This window comes from Myxocyprinus asiaticus, chromosome 17, assembly GCF_019703515.2.
Source record: "Myxocyprinus asiaticus isolate MX2 ecotype Aquarium Trade chromosome 17, UBuf_Myxa_2, whole genome shotgun sequence".
NCBI classification, from domain to species: domain Eukaryota; kingdom Metazoa; phylum Chordata; class Actinopteri; order Cypriniformes; family Catostomidae; genus Myxocyprinus; species Myxocyprinus asiaticus.
In genome coordinates, this window is record NC_059360.1 from 18,194,049 (window position 1) to 18,210,067 (window position 16,019).

The 16,019-nt window shown below is 39.0% G+C and overlaps 1 protein-coding gene across 2 annotated transcripts in view; it reads right to left on the reverse strand.

The window, feature by feature from the left end:
- LOC127455031 (mitotic deacetylase-associated SANT domain protein-like) overlaps positions 1-16,019 on the reverse strand; it is a 45,645-nt gene that overhangs the window by 12,316 nt on the left and 17,310 nt on the right. For both annotated transcript variants that reach the window (XM_051722566.1, XM_051722565.1), the window contains exons 3-8: positions 15,335-15,643; positions 12,859-13,216; positions 12,231-12,297; positions 4,999-5,141; positions 4,762-4,865; positions 740-815 (exon numbers count right to left, since the gene is read on the reverse strand). In XM_051722566.1, coding sequence (XP_051578526.1) covers positions 740-815; positions 4,762-4,865; positions 4,999-5,141; positions 12,231-12,297; positions 12,859-13,216; positions 15,335-15,643 — 1,057 coding nt within the window. The remainder of the gene's footprint in view (positions 1-739; positions 816-4,761; positions 4,866-4,998; positions 5,142-12,230; positions 12,298-12,858; positions 13,217-15,334; positions 15,644-16,019) is intronic.

Sequence of the window (16,019 nt, forward strand, 5' to 3'; positions counted from 1 at the left end):
CATGTGGTGCCTCTTTAGTTTCACTTTCACATCTGAAAGTGAAAGTGGAGATTTATAGTCCAAAAAGGCCTCAAACATTGATCTATTTCTCACCCACACCTATCATATCACTTCTGAAGATATGGATTAAACCACTAGAGCCTTTTATGTTTCTTTTATGTAATTTTCGGAGCTACAAAGGTCTGGCTCCCATTCACTTGCATTGTATGATCCTACAGAGCTGAAATATTCTTCTAAAAATCTTTGTTTGTGCTCTGCAGAAGAAAGAAAGTCATACACATCTGGGATGGCATGAATTTTCATTTTTGGGTGAACTATCCCTTTAACATCTTGACATTCATTCACAAATCTGATTCCACTACTTCTCTCTCATGAAAACAACAAGGAGAACTTGGGCAGATGTCAAGATTTTTAGCAAATAGCGACTTAAACTTCCATTTTTGTCTTACCCAAAGCTTCAACTTCAGATGACTTGGAGTATCGCACATCCAGGTCTTAGGGACTACTTTTATGATACATTTATAGTGCTTTTGTGTCCTTTTGATGCTTAAAAGCCTCAGTCCCCATTCACTGCAATTGCATGGAAAAGAGTGACCAGCACAATCTTCAAAATCTCTCCTTTTGTGTTCCACAGAAAGACATGTCAGAAATTACATTTTATGGTGAACTATCCCTTTAACTCGTGTCACCTTTGTAACAAGAGTGAAACAAAGCATGCTTGACGGTAGCAGAGACTTACCCGAGTAGTGGTAGTTGGACAGGGGGTGCGTTTTGGGAAAGATGGGGTTTTTTAACAACAGACAGCTAAGGGCACCCTAGGAAAGAGAAAATGAAAGTGAATTCAGCTTGGTTTTAAAACAAGAGGAAATAAAACTAGACATGGTGTGTTGGTGTCTTTGGTGGGAAGGCGAGCGAGACAAGGGGAGAGAAAAGGGTCAGGACATGTTATGGTCCCAGATTTGATATGAAGAGATTAATGAGAGAAAATTGACAGAGAGAAAAAGAGTGCAGTGTCACACTGTGAAATTGAAGAAGGGATGGAAAGAGATGAGTGAGAAATAAAAATGAAGGGAGGAGAGATACAACTCTGCAAGACCATTTTCATCTCCTTGACAACATTTGTAAAAGCCTTTTGCTGAAGGCGTTTAAATCAGCTGTGTAAGTCACTAGATAATCCCTCTCCTTCTCCATACATCTATATCTCCCCTTGTCTCTCCCTCTTTCTATTGCACAGTTTCTCAGGATACTGTAAATTGAGGACATCTTTTTCTGGGACAGTGAGCTGTTTTATTTTTTTATTTTTTTTTAAAGTGGGCAGAAACCTATACTTCCTTTTCTGCACACCTAGTATCTGGGTACATGATATACTTTTGAAAGGCTGGCTATACTCTAGTGCTGGGTATTGATACAGATTTCCAGATTCAATTCGATTTCGATTAATATGGGTATATTTCAGTTAAAGGTCCATTTTGTCATGAAACTGCATATACATACTGTATATATTCTAGGGGTGTCATAAAATATAGATATATATCGATTATTGATCGGCATGTTTTTTTATTGACATATTAAAACTAGCTGACATTTAAATTAGAAGCCTAATTTACATGCTTTCTAATTCACTCAGTTGGCCTTCTGTTTAACAGTCTGGTGTAATAGCGTTGGAAGACCACAAGAGGGTGATATAATATTTACTGAAACCGGTAGATGGTAGGAAAAGCAAGGTATCACACACACAGGATGAGCTGATGCAGCGCAGCAGATGGCAGTTCAAAGTTACGAAGGTTTTTGTACTTCAAAAATGAAAAAAGTGACGTTGATGAGTTTGCAGGTTAGTGGCTGAAACTGGTGTAGCTGCACAAACTGAACGATTCGAAATGGTGACGTTTATTATGCAATTTCTCTGTACGTAGCCTTGAATAGGTCTTTCATTCAAGCTGTCAAACCACAAAACAACATACTTGTAGCTGAAAATAGTGTGACTATATGTGAAGGCTATATGAAAGGTACATATACACAATATACATTCAGTGATGGCGAGAGTAAATAATCTTTGTCCGTCGATAATGATTTGGGTCGAATTTAATGGAAAACTATGCGATCTGCGCTCCGTGGCACTGCAGAATTTTGACGATGAGTGTTGACGGTGTGTGGGTACATTTGTAGAAAATAATTGTTATGAATATTAGAACGTGTCCGGTGTGCGACACCCTTTAATTTACCCTTAAGTTGTGTTGAGAAATATGTTTGAAGAGACAAAGACAACGAGCAGCCCTATTTATATCAGAAAAAAAAAAAATATATATATATATATATATATATATATATATATATATACTGTATATCAATAATCATCGGGAAAATCTTCTGAATATCGATGCGTGAAAAATGTATTTGATTTGACATTGATTTGCAAAGCACGTGCTAAAAAACGTTCTTGTCCCTTTAGCGGCAGTTCAGTGATTACCTCACAGAAGTTTTTGGTTCAGCTCACATTAACGAGAGTCAAGTCAGATGGCTTCTTTACCGCATTCATGTGATTAGAATTAACAGAAAGGGTATTAAAAGAGACATTCTTCAATGACAAATGCATTGAGTGGATCTCATCTTTGGACACACATGGAACAAGTCAAACCAAACTTTAACACTCAACACGCAGTAAGAGTCTCAGAGCTGAACTTCTTCGCCACTATACTTCTCAATCACCGGTGAGTGAAATCTGAACATTTACCAGCCAGTGGCAAAATTTGTTGTATACGAGTGATTCACTTGCATTGTGGAGGGTTGCTGCAAAGATTTAAGAATCGATTTCGAGGTGGGCCTGGGTAGCTCAGCGAGTATTGACACTGACTACCACCCCTGGAGTCACGAGTTCAAAACCAGGGTGTGCTGACTGACTCCAGCCAGGTCTTCTAAGCAACCAAATTGGCCCGGCTGCTAGGGAGGGTGGAGTTACAAGGGGTAACCTCCTCGTGGTCGCGATTAATGGTTCTTGCTCTCAATGGGGCGCGTGGTAAGTTGTGCGTGGATTGCAGAGAGTAGCATGAGCCTCCACATGTTGCGAGTCTCCGCGGTGTCATGCACAGGGAGCCACGTGATAAGATGCGCGGATTGACTGTCTCAGAGGCAACTGAGACTTGTCCTCCACCACCCGGATTGAGGCGAGTAACCACGCCACCATGAGGACCTACTAAGTAGTGGAAATTGGGCATTCCATATTTGGAGAAAAGGGGATAAAATAAAAATAAATAAATAATTTTTTTACAAAAAGAATCAATTTCGAGATTGTTCAACTAAAGATTGTGTTATGCGTCAATTACCCCTCTGTATTTGTAAAAAATAATGTTACATTCATGTTAGTGAGTGGCTCACACAAATTTCTGATTTGTATGAACCATAAAGCAACAAACAACAAAGGTCTAGCAACAAAATAAGCGACTATTTCGAGCAATGGAATCAAACCCGCGTTTACCTATCATATACACTTAATCAAGAACACCAAAAACCTCAGAGACTTCTCAGGCAGCAGAGCTGACTTTCACATACAGCAGAAGCTGTGATGTGAAACATCAAAATCAAATTAATTTACAATGCAAAATAAAACATTATGCAGTGTAATGCATGCATATTTGAGAGTTCAGAAACACAAAGCAAACGATTCAGTCATCTTTAGTGTGTCATTCTGGACATGAGCCTGAGACTGACAGTTGGTTGTCTTGGCGACGGTGTGACAGCTCAGCAGTAAGCGGCTGGCTGTTGTGTTGTTGCAGCTGCAGGCTTAGCAGAGAGAGAACACTGAAAAGACTATCTATCTACACACACACCATTTGTGTCTTCATAAAAGATGCATGTTTGCATGCAAGTGGCCTCAGGTACTGAAACACTGTTGAAGGAAACAATTCAGACCATGTGATTTAAACATGCATTTTTCTGATATTACATAAGTGCATTTGCATGCGTCACTCACATGCTTTGTCTTCTCAGAGTAATTCTCCACAGTTAGAGATAATTTCATAACAATCTAGTCAAATACAGGAATACACTGCCTTTTAACATTTTTATTTGACTTTTTTGCCTCTATACTGGATAGCAGGGATGTGCAAAGCTACATATTTTCAAAATCAATTAGTCGGTGGTTTGCCTGATGACTAGTCAATTAATTGGTCTAAAAGGGATGCTCAAAAAACTGTGCAAGATGCAACGGCCACAAATGCCCATCTGAATGTGTATAACTGTAGCACTGGTGCTTAAAAGGGGATGAATTTAAAGATGCAACTTTTCTGAAAGTGTTTTTCCATGCAAAACAACTAAAGCACAGCACCCTGTCAGCACATGAATTGAAGTACCACCACTAAAAATATCATAACTAAATAAAAATCACTAATCAACCTCACTAATCGACTAGTAAATCACCACTCATACTAATTTGATAGACACACAGTAGAGAGACTGGAAAATGTTGCAGGCTGGATACGAACTCCCATTACCCACATGAGCACCAAGGCTCAACATGTTATAAAACATATGCTAACCAGACCACATCTCTGACAGGAACACACACCCTTGGCTGACATTTCCCCACAATCAACTTTTAAAACAAAATCTGCTACGATTTAAATATTTTCCAATCATATGACCAACCCATCCTCTAAACAGTGAGCTCAGTTTAAGGTGTGGAACAGCCAGGTGTAACCTGGTGCGATTGGTTCACAATGTTGCAGCAAATACTTCCAGTGTGGCATAACAACATTTCCAACTCACCATGATGTCACCCTTGCATTCATTCAGACAGTGCATGGCCAGCTCCTGATTGGTCCCTCCTCTGCTCAACGCACTAGAGCAAGCCAGGTGCATGAGGTTATCCACTGCAGAGAGAGAGACAAGGATTCTTAAAAGAAACACTAATGAATTCTAAAATTAAAATACATATTCCTGCAAGTTTTATTCAATCAGTTCAACAGCAGAAAAGTTAATGTAGGATTGAGTAAGTTTCTAAACCTCTCTGAAGTAGTTCAGGATTGGCCTCCAGGTCACGCAGTGGCGCCCACACCAGTTCAGCCTTGTGTAGGTCGTGCTGAGCAATCGAACACTCTCTGAGCTCTGGAACCTCCGCCTGGTACCGCAATCCAATGTTTATCCGACTGAAAGAGATGGAGAACAAAAAAGGCTGCTGTAGTGATCCAAACAAAACTTTTGTGAATTTCTGTAATATACAGTTGAAGTCATAAGTTTAGCCAAATACATTTAAACTCAGTTTTTCACAATTCCTGACATTTAATCATAGAAAACATTCCCTGTCTTAGGTCAGTTAGGATCACTACTTTATTTTAACTATAAATGCATCATAAAAGTAGTCCCTAAGACCTGGATGTGCGATACTCCAAGTCAACTAAATAATAGTAGAGAAAATGATTTATTTCAGCTTTTATTTCTTTCATCACATTCCCAGTGGGTCAGAAGTTTACATACACTTTGTTAGTATTTGGTAGCATTGCCTTTAAATTGTTTAACTTGGGTCAAACATTTTGTGTAGTCTACCACAAGCTTCTCACAATAAGTTGCTGGAATTTGGTCCATTCCTCCAGACAGATCTGGTGTAACTGAGTCAGGTTTGTAGGCCTCCTTGCTCACACACGCTTTTTCAGTTCATCGGATTGAGGTCAGGGCTTTGTGATGGCCACAGCTTTGGAGGTATGCCGGGGTCATTGTCCATTTGGAAGACCCATTTGCGACCGAGCTTTAATTCCTGCCTGATGTCTTGAGATGTTGCTTCAATATATCCACATCATTTTCCTTCCTCATGATGCCATCTATTTTGTGAAGTGCACCAGTCCTTCCTGCAGCAAAGCACCCCCACAACACCATGTTTCACGGTTGGAATGGTGTTCTTCGGCTTGCAGGCCTCACCCTTTTTTCTCCAAACATAACGATGGTCATTATGGCCAAACAGTTCAATTATTGTTTCATTAGACCAGAGGACATTTCTCCAAAAGTAAGATCTTTGTCCCCATGTGCACTTGCAAACTGTAGTCTGGCTTTTTTATGGCAGTTTTGGAGCAGTGGCTTCTTCCTTACTGAGCAGCCTTTCAGGTTATGTCGATATAGGACTCATTTTACTGTGGATATAGATACTTGTCTACCTGCTTCCTCCAGCATATTTGTTCTGGGATTGATTTGCACTTTTCGCACCAATGCGTCTCTTTCCTGAGTGGTATGATGGCGGCGTGGTCCCATGGTGTTTATTCTTGCATACTATTGTTTGTACAGATGAATGTGGTACCTTCAGGTGTCTGGAAATTGCTCCCAAGGATAAACCAGACTTGTGGAGGTCCACAATTTGTTTTTCTGAGGTCTTTGCTGATTTCTTTGGATTTTTCCATGATGTCAAGCAAAGAGGCACTGAGTTTGAAGGTAGGCCTTAAAATACATCCACAGATACACCTCCAATGGACTCCAATTAGCCAATTAGCCTATCAGAAGCTATTTGACTAATTGCCTAAAGGCTTGACATCATTTTCTGGAATTTTCCAAGATGATTAAAGGCACAGTTAACTTAGTGTATGTAAACTTCTGACCCACTAGAATTGTTATATAGTCAATAAAATGTGCACAAATCTGCAAACAATTGTTGGAAAAATTGCACAAAAAAGATGTCCTAAACGACTTGCCAAAACTATAGTTTGCTAATATGAAATCCGTGGAGTGGTTAAAAATTTTTTTTAATGACTTCAACCTAAGTGTATTTTAACATCTGACTTCAACTGTATAAATTCACATTTGATATTATTGTATTCTTTACTTCTTTATAGTATTGTCAAAATGAAGTAGGACAAGAAGCCCAACAACAAATTTTAAGCCACATCCACACTAATCCATTTTCATTTGAAAACTCTGTTTTCAGTTTCCTAACGTCATCGTTCTCCAAACTGTGCGGTGATAGGAAGCGTTTTCAAAACGCTTTGCTTTTGGGTGGAGGGAAAAACTGTTCTAGTGTGGATGAGAGGCATAAACGTAGCTAAATTAATGCGTTTTAGACAAAAATGTATTAAATGTAAATGTGGTCTTAGTGGCAGCCTAAAAAACAAAACAGTATGAATGGAGAGTGGACTGCAGTTGAACAAAAAGAGATCAAAGTCAATTTTCAAGGCCAGGGACAGTGGGAATGTCAACTTTTGCAAATTATTTTGTGCAATTACAAGATTATTTGCTATTTTTGAATTGTAAAAATCATAATGGCTGATAAAAATTCTATGTGGTAGGTGGGCAAAAAAAAGTTAATTTCCTACCCTGCTAAATTTTAATTAATAATAGACTATCATAAACTTATAAGAGGCAATTACAATCAATAAAACTCATTTGCAATAAAAAGGAACAGGAACACCACTCTATTACAACGTAATACTGGAATCTGATTGTAGAAGTCTTTTCACATGTACCTGAAACCAAACTACGTACAAATATACTAAGTAACACATATGCAAAATCCTTTGTGGACAAACACAACTGTCTTGGTCTTGAAGATTTGTGTTTGGTTAAAGGACTGTCAGCTAAAGGGGAATATTTGAGAGTCAGAATGTATTGGGTGCAGACTATGTGGTAGGATTTAGTGCTGCCACTAAAACATGTCTGTGTCATGGGGAATTCCTGGAAACCGTTAAATTACACAATAGTTCACTACAAAGCTAGTTTGTGCCGTTTCAAAATGTGTCAATCATGCAAGCTGGAATGTGCACTAAAAAAGGACAAATCTAAGATGCGCCAGACTACAATTTAAATAAATTTGTCGCATATTTCTATTCTCAGTTCTTTTTTAGAGAATGAAGGAATCATATTCATAAGTGAAGACTTTAACCATGAGTACTTTGCATAAAATTAACACCCCGTGTTTTTCAAAGCCAAATGTTCCAGTGTCTGACTGCCAAGGTCTGTGGATAACACGAGACAGATTTTGTTTTATCATTTTGTTCCAGGATGCTTTTCCAGGATTGGCCAAATCCAAAATGAAGGAATCTGCAGCTATACACGAAGAGCGAAAGAGAGAGAGAGTGCGTGAGTGTGTAAGAGAGAAAGAGTTCTGTCCATTAGATAAACCAGCACAGTCCGAGATTTAAATCCAACCCATCCCCCCATCTTGTCTGTCCTTAAAAAGACGGCTTTGAAATATCCCATGTGTAAACCAAGAAGCCCATTCAGATATTGTTACCCTTTAATACACTAACAGTGCATGACACACCAGCTCGCCACCAAGCACCACTGGTAACATACATAAACACAATAAACTATGACCATGAATTTTGCATTTGCAGAGGGCAGATTATAATTTGCCACTTACAATCAATGAATATCACAGGCTAACAGCACAGCAAGGCATAACAGTGTATGCACAATCAGGCAAAAACAGTATAATAAACCAGAGTTTCTCAACCACTGGGTTGCGACCCAAAAGTGGGTCACGGATCATTGTCTACTGGGTCGCAATATCTTTACTGTCATGAGTACAAAATACCAATTAGAAAGATAGAACTTTTGGCAACAGTGACCTCTACTGTCGAATCGTTAATATCTCCAGGTTTGCGTAAACGTCCGTAAGTCAGAGGCTGCATTTCTCTGATGTTAATTATTAGCTGTCCAATCACAATAATCCATAAATGATAAGAAACATTCTTTTTGGACAAGGTCTCTTTACATAGCGTTGCATGCGCTAGCAGCGCTACTCAACACACAGCATCTAGTTATCTTTTGCAGCCTGCGTTATGATTTCATCATAAAGAATATATTTAGCAATAGCCTATAAACTGTGCATAAATTCAATTGAGGTGTTCCTTTATCAGAGGACTTACGGTAGCTCTCTGAATGGCTGAAGCACAGAATAGTTAGAGAAGGAAATAAACTGCAAAAGGATGTATCGAATGAAATAAACAACAAAGAATATCTGAGCATAGCTGATTTTTAATGAGAGCGACGGTCCGTCTGCGGGCGCGTTCATAGAAACAGTATGTGCACACACGCGAGGTCTGTCAAACAAGAATGCGCACTCTCAATCTCAAGTGTGAGTCACTCATCAGCGCGAATCTGACAACCTCGTTTGAATAGCTTTACAGAGATATTTGCTTGTCATGAAAACAGTCATAACAGGAAAAAATAATAGTTTATCCTGCAATAACTGCGTTGAGACGCCCTAATTAGTGATATGCGTTACTTCACCGCAAAACTCTAAAGAGGGTGAACAAATCTTTATGACTTCTCACTGGAGCAGTTTTGGAATTAATAGTGGATATATCTCTCTTGTTTTGGAACAATTCCAAAGTAATTCCAAAGTGTTCCATAGTATCTCAGGTGAGTGTGATGTTGAACACTCATGGAGTTATAAGTTGACAGTGTCTTTGACAGTGACAACAGAACTGATCATATCTGTTTTCTTTATTGCAATGAATGTGGGAGAAATTGCCTCTTTGAAAAATTAAAACCAAACCATGAGAATATTGAACTGTTACATCACTAATTTAGGCTTTTATATAGGCTTGTATGATATTATAAAATTAAAAATTCTTAATATAAAAAAATGTTCCCCAGACTCTGTGTTTTGGGTGATGGGGCGGTCATCAATGCGGGGAATAAACGCATAACAAATTGGGTTCTGACCAGTGTAATGATCGCCAGCATTTCAGGAGTGGTGCATGGAGTTGGGGAGGGTGGCGGCTTTTGAGGAAGTGTCATTTAGAAGACTGGGTAACTTGTTTGTTGGGAAATGGGGCAACTACAATGGCATGCAAAAGTTTGGGCACCCCTGATCAAAATTTCTGTTACTGTGAATAGCTAAGCGAGCAAAAGATGGCCTGATTTCCAAAAGGCTTAAAGTTAAAGATGACACATTTCTTTAATATTTTAAGCAATTTTACTTTTTTATATTCATCTTTTACAGTTTCAAAATAACAAAAAAGGAAAAGTGCCCAAAGCAAAAGTTTGGGCACCCTGCACGGTCAGTACTTAGTAACACCCCCTGGCAAGTATTTTGTAGCCAGCTAAGTGTCTTTCAATTTTTGTTTGGGGGATTTTCGCCCATTCTTCTTTGCAAAAGGCTTCTAGTTCTGTGAGATTCTTGGGCCGTCTTGAATGCACTGCTCTTTTGAGGTCAATCCACAGATTTTCTATGACGTTTAGGTCGGGGGACTGTGAGGGCCATGGCATAACCTTCAGCTTGCGCCTCTTGAGGTAGTCCATTGTGGATTTTGAGGTGTGTTTAGGATCATTATCCTGTTGTAGAGGCAATCCTCTTTTCACCTTCAGCTTTTTTACAGATGGTGTGAAGTTTGCTTCCAGAATTTGCTGGTATTTCATTTAATCCATTCTTTCCTCTACCAGTGAAATGTTCCGCTGTGCCACTGGCATCAACACAAGCCAAAAGCATAATCGATCCACCCCCGTGCTTAACAGTTGGAGAGGTGTTCTTTTCATGAAATTCTGCACCCTTTTTTCTCCAAACATACCTTTGTTCATTGCGGCCAAAAAGTTATATTTTAACTTCATCAGTCTGCAGGACTCGTTTCCAAACTGCATCAGGCTTGTTTAGATGTTCATTTGCAAACTTCTGATGCTGAAATTTGTGGCAAGGACGCAGGAAAGGTTTTCTTCTCATGACTCTTCCATGAAGGTCATATTTGTGCAGGTGTCGCTGCACCGTAGAACAGTGCACCACTACTCCAGAGTCTGCTAAATCTTCCTTAAGGTCTTTTGCAGTTAAACAGGGGTTTTGATTTGCCTTTCTAGCAAACCTACGAGGAGTTCTCTCTGAAAGTTTTCTTGGTCTTCCAGACCTCAACTTGAACTCCACCATTCCTGTTAACTGCCATTTTTTAATTACATTACAAACCGAGGAAACGGCTACCTGAAAACGCTTTGCTATCTTCTTATAGCCTTCTCCTGCTTTGTGGGCATCAATTATTTTAATTTTCAGAGTGCTAGGCACCTGCTTAGAGGAGCCCATGGCTGCTGATTGTTGGGACAAGATTTGAGGAGTCAGAGTATGTATAAAGCTTTGAAATTTGCATCACCTGGCCTATCCAAACGATGATTGTGAACAAGCCATAGCCCTAACAATCTAATTAAGGTAAAAGTTATCTGAGAGCTCAAATCTCTTGGGGTGCCCAAACTTTTGCATGGTGCTCCTTTCCTTTTTTTTCACTCTAAAATTGTACAAAATAAAAATACACTAATATTGCTTAAAATGTTGAAAAGAATGTTTCATCTTTAACTTTATGCCTTTTGGAGATCAGTTCATCTTCTACTCACTTAATTATTCACAGCAACAGAAATTATGACCAGGGGTGCCCAAACTTTTGCATGCCACTGTATCTGGAGTTTTTGGATGGCTCTCAGGGAGGGGCAGTGGAGAGAGAGGTAGAGGTATAAATGTGTGTGATTAATATATATGTATATATATATATTTTTGTTTGCTTTTTTTGTGTATACTCATGTGTGACCACTGGAATGTTTGTTGAGGGTCAAGGTGGGGTCGGGGATTGGGAGGGGTAATTGTGGGGTTTAAATGTTGACTCTATGTATATATATTTTGCTTTTCTTTATTTACTGTAGGAATCAATAAAAAAATGTAATTACAATATAAAAAAAATTTCACTATAAAAATTATACAGTGTATATATATATATATATATATATATATATATATATATACACACACACACACACACATATTCTTCATAGTGTGTTTAATGTTTTAAAATTTTTGTATATTTATAAAATTACTTGGGCTACAAATATTGGGCTATATAATATTAGGCTGCAATATAACTATAGCTAACATAACTAGATTAATTATGTACCTATTAATTACAAGAGATTCTCATTAAGATTAAGAGTTGGACAGCTTACACAATGGCAAATATGGCAAAAAAACATAATGTTTTCCCTAAAATATTTGTTTTCCTCTACAGCTTTCTCTGCAGACTCTAAAATGTAGTTTACAACTGTACATCACTGTACTTCAAACATGTTTCCAATGCCAGACATCATAAAATATTAACTTAAATCTTTGATGAGTTGTAGTAGTAGTTTGCAGAGTTAAATTGCTTCCTTCTCTGTGAGAACTTAAAACAGAACCAACCAGTCAAGAACAACCAAAAAAAGTCAAAAGAGTGCTAAATTGGCTAAAAGCCTTATCTAATTTATGAAACTTGTGAAGCGTGATGTGTATTTGAATAGTGTGTACTTACGGCTCAATGCTGACAGGTGTAGCCTCACTCATAGCAGAGAGCACTGGAGGTGTTATATCACTGCTGTCTGGACATACAAACAAAAAGGAACAATGTAAGCAGCCTTTCTTAATAAATGTCCTCCTATACAAGATTTGCATTACAATTATGTCTAATTATATCCTGTTTTTCTTATAGACATCTAAAATATGAATACAAAGTCTTGGTTTTAAGCTAATTTCCAACCAGAATTCTGAACTAAGTGGTTTTTAGGGATGCACATATATAATTTTTGTCCAATACCAACAGTCAATAATTTTTTTTTTCTGTGTTATGGCCATTAACTGTAGCCATTAACTAAAATTCCAGAAAACTAATTTGAAATGTACAGTAATGATAACCATTTAGTATGAATGAAAACTGGCTTGACTAGGGGAAAAAAATAAGCCCTGATATTATCTTTTACTATCAGCCTAATCAGACTGATGCATACGATTAAAAATAAAACGCAAATATTGGCCGATCAATAGTTCAGGTTGTCATTAAGTAAATAATTCATTACGCTCTGAAAATGGAGTATGTGACCTCTATTTGAAGTAGTTTATTAGTGTTGCCACAATACTAATACAGAGTAGTGAAAGGAACTCACTGGAGCGCAGGAGGCTGCGGGTGGCTGATTTTGGCGTTGCAGGTGGGGGCAGCCCCTGATTATTTGCCGCTGCGGCAGCTGCAGCAGCGGCCGACAGGAAGGTGGAAAAGTAAAGACCCGAGCCCTCTCGAACAGGACTGAGGATGGGCGGGGGAGTGTAGGGTGGCATGTTGAGGGGGTTGTCGACCAAGCGGACAGGTGACCGTAGGTGGCTCTGGTACGGCGTGATGCTGGAGTACACCGGTGGGGCGATGAAAGTGCCAAGTTTGGGTGGAGGAATAAAGAGTGGTTCTGGACGAGGCCGTCGTTTGGCTTTGAATTTGCCATCTGCGTCACTTCCACTCTCTGTTCCACCATTCTGTGAAAAATAAGAGATTACAGGTTAACAAATTGGGCTGTGGGGATACCTCTCTGATCTAGGGATGTGCAAAACTAGATATAGCACGGTTTTGCTTTGAACATTTTTCCGCAGAAATTGAAGGATGTTTATCTCATGTTTGGCACTCTAAAAGATCTAAATATGCTTCTGATCTGAAACATTTCAAAGCCTGATTTTACATAAATGTCACACGAGCCATTGCAGAAACACTCCCGATACTGATCTGCTCTGCTCTATCCTGTCTATGGCAACACAGGTGCACGCCCGTCAACCTGGCTTCTCCCAAAATGCGTGCTCCAGAGACAGAATAGTGCAGAGCACATCACTTGCTCTTGCCATTCGGGTTTCCCTCAATAATCACGGCACAGAGCACAAAACTTATGTGCCCCATTTAAAATCTACTACGAATGTTCTTCTTTTTAGTGCTATAGAGTTAGTCAAACATCCAAAAGGCTACACAGAAGGCTTTATTATATTGCCATATCGCCTTGCCCTAAGTCCAAGACAATATAAACACCAAAATTACTGATTGCACTTTTAAATAAAGCCTTGTACAACAAGGGTGGTCTTGGGTTCAACAGACTGACATGTTTGTTAGGCATTAAAATTAGATGCACTCTTTGATCAAAAACAGTTTGATGCAGCAAACTGCAACAATGTTAGACTCTCAAGTCGAGTTTTTAAAAGATGGACTATGTCAAGTTAGACGTCGTAAAAACGTGGCACTCATGGCGACGCATCACGCAACAACCAGAGATTTGTCTGTCTCAAAGTGCCTTACACACATTCGTCTTTCTTAAGGCTAGTGTATACTTAATGGTCGAGCTCTCAGACGTGAGCTAAAACTGGCCCACGCAGACAGTCCGGCATACTGTGCTGATGACAACATTTGTATCACGTGCACAGTGTGGGAGATATTTAATGTGTATGGCTGTACTGATGGTGCTTTAAAGGAGATATATTTAAAGAGGATGCATTCAAAGATTTTGCTGTGCAAACTGTCTAAGAGCTGAAATACAGCACCCTGTCAGCATGGTAAAGCAGTGCCATTAAAATATAAAATATATATTTACAAGACAAAAATCTAGACAATTAGTCAACCTCACTAATCATCTAGTTGGTTGCTGTATGATTAGCTGATAATTATGACATATCCTACTCTAAAAACAACCCACATTTGCAATCTGGATGATCTTGGGTGAGTGATGGATTAGGGTGCAGCGAAAGGATATGCAGATTATTAATATATTTAATCCAGGATATCACAGAGGGGGGTGGAGTAGATCCAGTGTTTTAGTTGTGGCAGAAAAACTTTCTAAATGTATTTAGACTGCTGTTTATTTTTTCATTACCAAAATGCCATAGTTCTTTATATAGAAACCATAGTTAATAACTATGTGCCATGCATAGTTTTACCTATGGTTACCATGAACTATTACAAATATCACTGTTAAAAATATGGATACTATGGAAGAACTATGGTGCATTTTCATAATTATGGACCAAGCTATCAGTTTTCCATCTGTGTAAAATCTGGACACTTGTAATGATCTCTGATTGTAGGAAAAGTTGTTTTGTTTGCCTTCAGAAATTTCAAGACATGACTGTAGTTTAATTAGTTGGAGCCTGATGAAAGGAATCTGTAAAAAAGACCCAACTCATTCACACTGTCAGAATATTTCAATTTAGCCATATAAAAATTAGGTGTTTATTTTTCCACAGATTTTACTTTTGTTAATATCATAATTTTCATCTCCATCCCAACCTCAAAATCAATGCTGTACTGTCAAATATGCATTTCAATGCACATAACATGTACTATTATTTGCATGGGTGCTACCAAAGCAGGTGCTGGTGGCACATTTTCAAAGGGCCCTTTGAGGGCACAAATAAACCCTGATGTGGCCCAGGATGAAATTGAGTTTGACATCCCTGTTTTAATCTATTCTTTGACCAACACCGGCGTTTTTCAGCACCACTGCTGAAAAAAATCCTAGGGGAAACTCTGAGATCAGAAGGCAGAATGGGTGAGATCATTAGTAAAGAAAATGACAATTATGATGGTTTTGATATCAGTTCAGTCAGTCTTGTACTCACCTGCCCTGTGCTCTCAGACAGGGAGTTACGCAGAGAGCGCCGCCGGGTAACAATCACAGAGGTCTTGTACTCAGAACAGCTCATGTCGTACGATCCCAAAGGCTGCGATGGCCAACTGGCTGAGAGAGAAGCCTGTTCGTGATCCGGGGACGAGGAATCAGTCTGCCTCACTGGTACAGAAACTGGGATGACCAGTGGCATGAGGCTCTCATCTTTGGGCCGCTTGGCACTCACCAGATCCACCTCATCCACCCCTCGACCTGGACCTGACGGGGCCACAGGCGGACTCCAGGGCCTGTGTGGCTCTTGCTGACAACACAAATAACTAACACAATGAAATTAATGGTTTAACAAAAAGCTTGAATCTCAGCAGTGAATCATTCCTCCCTTCTGTAGTTACAAAGGAAAATGAGCAAGGGCTTAAGAACATACCACGGGTCTGTTGAATGCTTGATTCTGATTGGTTCACGGACGTTCTAAGGTGTGCAATTATTTTTCAAGGAAACGCACAGCTATGAAGTGGTTCCAGGTCTTGACCGCATAATAGTTCCATATCACTTCGTCAAATTAATTCAGTTATTTCAAAGAGCCCTACAGGCTAACACAACAAAATAACCAATTAAAACTAAGTCGTTGGTTAAAGTAAATTGGTTAAGAACGTCAAACAATGTCTAAAATATCCTAC